Source organism: Rutidosis leptorrhynchoides, chromosome 11 (assembly GCF_046630445.1).
Source record: "Rutidosis leptorrhynchoides isolate AG116_Rl617_1_P2 chromosome 11, CSIRO_AGI_Rlap_v1, whole genome shotgun sequence".
NCBI classification, from domain to species: Eukaryota; Viridiplantae; Streptophyta; class Magnoliopsida; order Asterales; family Asteraceae; genus Rutidosis; species Rutidosis leptorrhynchoides.
The window spans coordinates 43,936,053-43,943,493 of NC_092343.1; the positions used below are offsets into that span (position 1 = coordinate 43,936,053).

A 7,441-nucleotide genomic window follows, 5' to 3' on the forward strand; every position below is an offset into this window, starting at 1 on the left:
ACGATGTGGTCGGTGGCATTTAACTCGGAGCGAGGAGAAAGATACGGGCTGTCAAAGGCTTTGGGTGAAGTTTTCATTTAAGTAAGAGAATTGACGGTTTACACCCCTGAAGGTTGGTGTGATTTTTGTAAGTTGGTTATTGTTGAGGGAGGAAGAATGGAAATTGCAAGTGTGAGATGGGTAGGTGAAGAATGTCGTTTTGATCCTATGCAAAGGACCAAGAGTTTGAGGACAATTAGTATATGTAAAATGACCATATCTTATCTTATCTTAAATAATTGTACGTGATCACGTGATACACAAATGGTAAAAGCATATAGCACCTCGTTAACTTCAAATGAATATATTGGACCATGGTTCAATAAAATACGGATACGGAGTAAATGATTAATACGTCAAAAAAAATCTTTTACTACAATGTGAAAAAGTTTGTATGATTTTTTCTTTTTACATGAAGAGCAACATGGTCATCCCGTCAATTCTAATTTTCATATTGACCTTGTTTAATTAATAAAAAATAGGCGGTTTTGTATACAAAAGTTATAAATATATGTACGAATAAGTTTAGTAAATAGCAAAAATTTTGGTTAAGTACTAGCACTATAGACCCCTTTGGACTATGGGCTATGTGCGAGTGCACGTGTTGCACGCCCTCAAATCCGCTCCTGATGAGCAGATAAATATTTAAATTTAAATTGAATATTATTATAAAGAAAAAAACTAAGCAAAACAAAAATTTAGAATGCGTTTAATAAAATTGAATAATTTAGCGTTGAATTATTTATACTCTGAATAAATCAACATCTCTGAAAAAACTTTGTTTAGAATGAAAATAAGTTGTGTGGTAATCATATTGAATGAACGATATAATAAAGTTGTAAGGTTTTTCCTGTTCGAGTTACCCGAAAAGCAAGTAATCCGACCTCATACTCTAGTGTACACATCCCATCAGAAATACTGACTGGCTATTTTCGACCGTTCCCTGACCATCCCAAGATTCGAACCTGATACCTCTTGCAAAGACCTTAGGGGCCCCAACCACTGGGCTACCTTGGGATGGTAAATTGAATGAACGATATGAAATGGATAAATTATCTTCTTCTTTTTTGAACGGCAAGCTTGCATCATTGTATCATTTATTTCAACGGCACTCATCATTTGCACACAAACGCGTTCAGGAGGAAACCCGAATCGCATTACAGAAACCCGATCATTTAACCATCCCGAGGGGCAGGCGGACCTGTTTACATGAAAAATTATCTTATTGACATGGATAAATTATCTTATTGACATGTTACATGAAAAAAATTCAATATACCTGTGTATTACAGTACGTGTTTTGAATGTGATTTGAGGAGAATATAATAAAAAAAATTAAGTGCTTAATAGTTAACAAAAGTGTTTGAAATCTAATGAATAGTTCTGTATCGAATGCTGAATCATGCATCATCATAGTCATTCAGATTTAATAAACAAATGTGTTAAATGTACAGTAATCAAACTTTTTAATAAATAGTTTTTCAATCGGATATAGCACATGTAACATCTCACCTTACCGCGACCACAATATTGTCCGCTTTGCCCGTAGGCGCACGGCTTTTTCTTGGTGACCACACGAGGATTTCCCAGGAGTTCACCCATCCCAGTACTACTCCCGCTCGAACACGCTTAATTGCAGAGTTCTCATGGGATCTGATGTGCTTGTAGCCCCAAAACGCGTTGTGTCTGGTTAGGATGGAAGTTACCTTATAAGGGACTCAAACAATCTTACACAAATCTATGTGGGATGGGGTATTACAAACTCCCCCACTTAGAATCCTGACGAGAATCTTACACAAATCTATGTGGGATGGGGTATTACAAACTCCCCCACTTAGAATCCTGACGTCCTCGTCAGGCCGAAACAAATTAATAGCCAGGATCTATACCTCAGGAGATGCACGACGTCCTCGTCAGGCCGAAACAAATTAATAGCCAGGATCTATACCTCAGGAGATGCACGAGCCGAGTGTCTGTCACACCCCGAGAGGCTAGTGCTCTGATACATCTGTAACACCCCACCTTACCGCGACCACAATATTGTCCGTTTTGCCCGTAGGCGCACGGCTTTTTCTTGGTGACCACACGAGGATTTCCCAGGAGGTCACCCATCCTAGTACTACTCCCGCTCGAGCACGCTTAATTGCAGAGTTCTCATGGGATCTGCTGTGCTTGTAACCCCAAAACCCGTTGTGTCTAGTAAGGATGAAAGTTACCTTATAAGGGACTCAAACAATCTTACACAAATTTATGTGGGATGGGGTATTACAGCACACTAACACGAGCACTTTTTAGACTAGATTTTTCAAAGTTTTTTGATTCATTTTCTGAGAGTTTATGTTTTATAGACTTGTACATTGTGCATTATTAATTAAATAATCAAAATAGATCCATGACAAGGTGAGGATGTAATTTTTATAGATGGTGTTAGGATTGAAAGTGTATAATAGCTGGAAGTGGTCTAATAAGACGATAAGAAACCCATAAGTCAAGTATGAATGATTAAATATTTAAACCAATAAAATACCACCATTTTTAATGGGGATGATTCTCACACACACTTTTTTGATCCTCACACACCTATTTTAACCTTTTACTCTTATAATAATACTCAATTGGTGTGTGAGGATCAAAAAAGTATGTGTGAGAATCATCCCTCATTTTTAACCGTAAAGCAACAAGATGAAAGTATTTGGTTTCACAACCATAAATTTTTTTAAAAGTATTTGATTTCAAACTAATAAAAAACAAAAGAATTTAGCATGACTAACATGAGCAACGAAATGATTTAGAAACATGCAGGTCGAAAAAAACTAGACTCGTACTGATAATACGGTCCAAAACAAATTTAACATGACAATTAGAGGCACTGTTAAATAGAACATGTGCCAAAATTCATTTGTCTCTTAAATCCAATCGAGCTTTACATCGATTATGCCTCTGCCTTTCTTCTGCCAACACGAGCAACGAAACCAGCCTTGATTGGAGCAACAGACCGCACACAACCACACTACAATAAAAAAACAGACAAATAATTATGTTAAAAATTAGTTATTCATAACATATAAATGTGTACGAGCAATAGGAACAATAGCGCGCTTTGATTCAACTAGAAAATAGATCCAAAAGCTTGAAATATCTGTCAAAAAGCTCAGTGAAAATCAACTAGAGGTGGCAAATTTTACCCAAACGAGTCAACGACGCATTATACTAGAAAGGCAAAATAAACGTCCATTGGAGAAAGTGTTTTCGAAGTGCATAAAATTCCTTAATTAGTTATCTCTTTAGTAATAAGACATCAACGATTCAACATAAAATATATCAATTATAATTTAAAAAAAAAAAAGCCTCAGATATCTTTAAGTTTCTCTTCACAGCTAACATTCAGACAATGTAGGCAAAACTTTTCATTCATCATAGGCAAGTACAAAAAGATTATTACAGTGTAGTAAAACAAACTAAATTAGAAAAAGAAAGAGTAAAATTAAAACAACAAAAAACCATATTTCACAATTGACCTAACTCTTCATTAAATCAGACAAAGCAGACCATTAAAACAGACATTTTAAAGTTTTACGTGTAACCAAAAAAGACACGAAAATATAGAACACAAATCGGTAAACGAAGGTATATGTTCAAAAAGGCCTCAGAATCATAAGGTATTTCTGCAGTGTAAACATCAGACAATGTAGGCACAAAAATTTATCCATCACAGGCCCGTAAAGTATACATTACGTATGCATATATATTTGTGGTAAAAACTAACCAAATAAACAATAAAAAAGACCTCGGAAAAAAAAAAGACAATTTAAACAAAACTTTTAAGCCTCAGAAGTAAATAAACTTTTCTCTTCATTGTAAAACATCAGACAATGTAGGCAAATATTTTGTTCATCATGGGCTTCACTGTAGTAAATTTATATATTCAGACAATGTAGCCATAAAGACGCACACAAAAATCCAAGACAATTACAAATATTAATGAGCCAAAACTATCAGGTAAGAATCAAATATAAAATGTAAATGAATACACTTTGGAGCACTTTGTAAGTTATCTTTATAATATGTACCAGAAAAAAATAAAACAGAACCGAGCGTAGGAAATACCTTTTCACATCTGAGAAAGAAGAGGCGATTCTCCTTTGTAAGAACAGTGTCTTGCCTCTTGCAACCATTGCAGGTGACATACTCATCTGCAGAAGTTAACAGAAAAATTAAATTAAGCGAAAAAAATAGCATCTATATGAATATATAACAATCACTTTCAAAAGAAATCATAATTTTGAATACTTACTAGCATATCGCCTCAAAATCCCTTCAAAGTTTTTTGGTGCAAATCTTCCCTTAATTATCAAACGTTGCTGTCCATCAAGTGATCCACTCGTACCCAATTCGGCCAACAAGAAGTTCATCACATGCTCTGGCAGCCTATGCATGCTGATGAAAACAAACAGTAAACATTTACTAACCACTAACAAAATTTATAACGACCAGAAGATTTAAAAAAAATCCACATTATAATTCAAGATAACATATAAATTAGAATCAGTGTTTAAAATGGAGATGTTGTAATCATCAAAAAGAACACTTAAGTATAAAAGATGTGGCAAGAATTAAGCAGACATACGATTTGCAAAGGTCCATAAAATTAGCAAAGACCGTCTTTTTTGTTCCTTCACGAAGAATTTGAGGGGGCCTCATCACTGTTCGTCGTCTATCCCCAGCGAGCTCGGGATTATTCTCACGAAGAATATGAAAAACACGGCCCAAAAGCTGCACAAAATTCAATAAACAAAAAACATAAATAATATCAACACGGTACAATTTCACATACAAATCATCAATTTATTTGTAAACCACATTATCATATACCTCTTCATACGTATAATCACGATCTGTCCCTTCCCATGGAAGCCTGTTTTCTTGGTCTCCATTTTCTTGATTTTCAACATTTTCTCCAACGGGACCTGAAAATGCATACAAATAAACATGATCATCATTATGGATATAAACAGGGGCGGTAATATTAAGGGGCGGAGGGGGGCAGCCGCCCCCGGTGGATTTGCAATTTTTAGTGTAAAAATTTTGAATTTTTCAGTTTTGCCCCCGGTGGATTTTTTATTTTGCCCATAACTCTCCATAATTTGCCCCGAAAGCCTCTCCATATTTTGCCCAAAACCTCTAAATTTTGCCAAAAAAATCTCCAAATTTTGCTCAAAAACGTCCAAATTTTGCTCAAAAATGTCCAAATTTTGCTCAAAAATCTCCATACTTTGCCAAAAAATATCTTCGCTTTAAAATAAATTTTCGCCCCAGGTGACAAAATTTCCTGCTTCCGCCTCCGCCTCCGCCACTGGATATAAACGTGACAGCATACAATAACTTAACTAAGATTTGATTCTTACGCTCAAGATCTTCCCCATTATTTTCTTTATCATCATCCAATGGATCTGTTTCAACCTACAAAATATTTAACAAACTAAATTATGCAATTCACCTTAAGCTGTAATGTTAAAACATTCTTAGTAAGCTGTAATGTTAAAACATTCTTAGTAAGCTGTAATGTTAAAACATTCTTAGTATAGCTCATTACCAACCTGCTTCTTTTTCTTCTTTTTCAAACCAGTAAACGCAGGCTCGACACCTTCAGAAACTGCCATTAAATAAACCGTTAATTAAACTCAATCATCAATAAAGAAACGCATAAAAGATCTAATATGTATATGCAAGTGTGTGTGAGTCAGCACACATCAATGCAACTTTAGGTTGATTCAAAATAGTCACCTGATAAGCTTTCAGTTTGCTCAGCCAACTGTTCCACTGAACCATCAACAGGATCATGAATAACAACCTTCTTTTTCTTCTTCTTTTTCGCAGGATCAAAGGGAGCAAGCTGCATCATCTCAACATATCAATAACTAATACAGTCTTTAAATGTCCCAAAAAAAATAACTGATGTACCATTAGCAGATAAAAAAACATATTAAACTACATTGAACACTACACTAAATTATGCTAGCCTGTAACCAAATCTAAATTCCAGAATTTTCTAAATTTCAGCAACAGAATATAATTTGTATAATAAAACTACAAATAATTGATTACAGAATTGCAACAACCAATCCCCTTTAATTTGTAATTACTCCGTATTAATCAATTCAAAATAAGCATATTTTACCATATTTTATATTGATACCAAATTCAGATTCACCAACCAACAACACAATTTATACAAATCTGAGCTTTTATAATCATGCAAGGAACACAAACACTAAAATTCAAATATTTGTAAAATACATACCAAACATTCCAATATCTTACCGTTGCAGAAACAAATACAAAGCACATATCAAACAAATATAGCTACCAATGTAAACAAATATTAGTAATAAAAACACAAACTTTAAATAAATAAAAAACTAATACTAATAAACTTACATCAGCTCCTTCTTCCTTAATCTCCATTTGATTTTCTTCCTCTGCCATTCTTATCAAATCTGAAATTTTTCTCTGCAAAAAGATACACACGTAACAATTAGCAGCAAACAGTAATAATTTAAGTTGAATGCAGTCATTAATTTATTAAAACACATTAGTTTGTAGCAGCAAACGTTACTTAAAATCGTTTTAGGTTATTGTAGAAAATAAACCCTAAATTGTAATAGTTTATTAATATCAATGAGTTGATTGTAATAAATTAATTGAATCGGAATGTGATAATCACAAATTGAAAAATGAATTACCGTTTAGAATTGAATCTTCGTAGATGATGTTAGCGACGTTGATGACGAAATTTACACGCATGAAAAAAAATTGGGTTTATTAAACCCGGTATAAGCTGTATGACGGCGGTTATAGGGGTGGGTATGTATTTATAGTGAATGATTATATTTAGGGCACCGTTTATTTAACCCGGTCTATTTTGATAGGTTTATCAAGTTTACGTGGCAGTATAAAAGTGTTTCTAGGGTAATTTGTGATTGCGATTTGACTGTCATTTTGTGTTATGAAAATCTATCAAATCAAAGGTAGTGATAGAAAGACCGTCGGATTCATTTGATATTTTTTTAACATCAATATTAACATCGAATGGTCTCATTTGTCACTCACATACGCATTAAGAGGAAACTAAATTCGCAACGATAATATTTTACGCAATATTATGATTATTGCGCATACACCGCAATGTTTAATAATTGCTCGGATAATTAATATTAGCGTAAGAATAATATGCAAGCTACAGTATTTGATAAATGCGTAAATATTTGCAAGATAACGCATGGAACGCACAGATTAGCGTTTGTAAATACTATGCGCAGTTATTCGAAAACTATAAATAGGAGTCTTGTGTCTTCATTTGAAGTTTGTTGAATCTGTGAATTTCCAAATCATAGAATAGCTT

At 34.0% G+C, this 7,441-nt stretch overlaps 1 protein-coding gene and 2 non-coding genes across 3 annotated transcripts; all 3 read right to left on the reverse strand.

Moving 5' to 3' along the window:
• Positions 1-2,734: 2,734 nt before the first annotated feature.
• Positions 2,735-6,900, reverse strand: LOC139877105 (eukaryotic translation initiation factor 2 subunit beta-like). The gene is made up of 10 exons (XM_071864520.1): positions 6,783-6,900; positions 6,478-6,549; positions 5,824-5,932; positions 5,637-5,692; positions 5,445-5,499; positions 4,912-5,006; positions 4,667-4,812; positions 4,334-4,476; positions 4,147-4,232; positions 2,735-3,049 (listed from the first exon to the last, which is right to left on the reverse strand). The coding sequence occupies exons 2-10, from the start codon at positions 6,523-6,525 to the stop codon at positions 2,972-2,974; spliced, it is 816 nt and encodes a 271-aa protein (XP_071720621.1). The 5' UTR covers positions 6,526-6,549; positions 6,783-6,900; the 3' UTR covers positions 2,735-2,971.
• Positions 3,382-3,465, reverse strand: LOC139879304 (small nucleolar RNA SNORD34). Its single transcript, XR_011770152.1, has one exon. It is a non-coding gene; the product is annotated as a small nucleolar RNA SNORD34 (small nucleolar RNA).
• LOC139879305 (small nucleolar RNA SNORD34) lies at positions 3,861-3,945 on the reverse strand. Its single transcript, XR_011770153.1, has one exon. It is a non-coding gene; the product is annotated as a small nucleolar RNA SNORD34 (small nucleolar RNA).
• Positions 6,901-7,441: the final 541 nt, after the last annotated feature.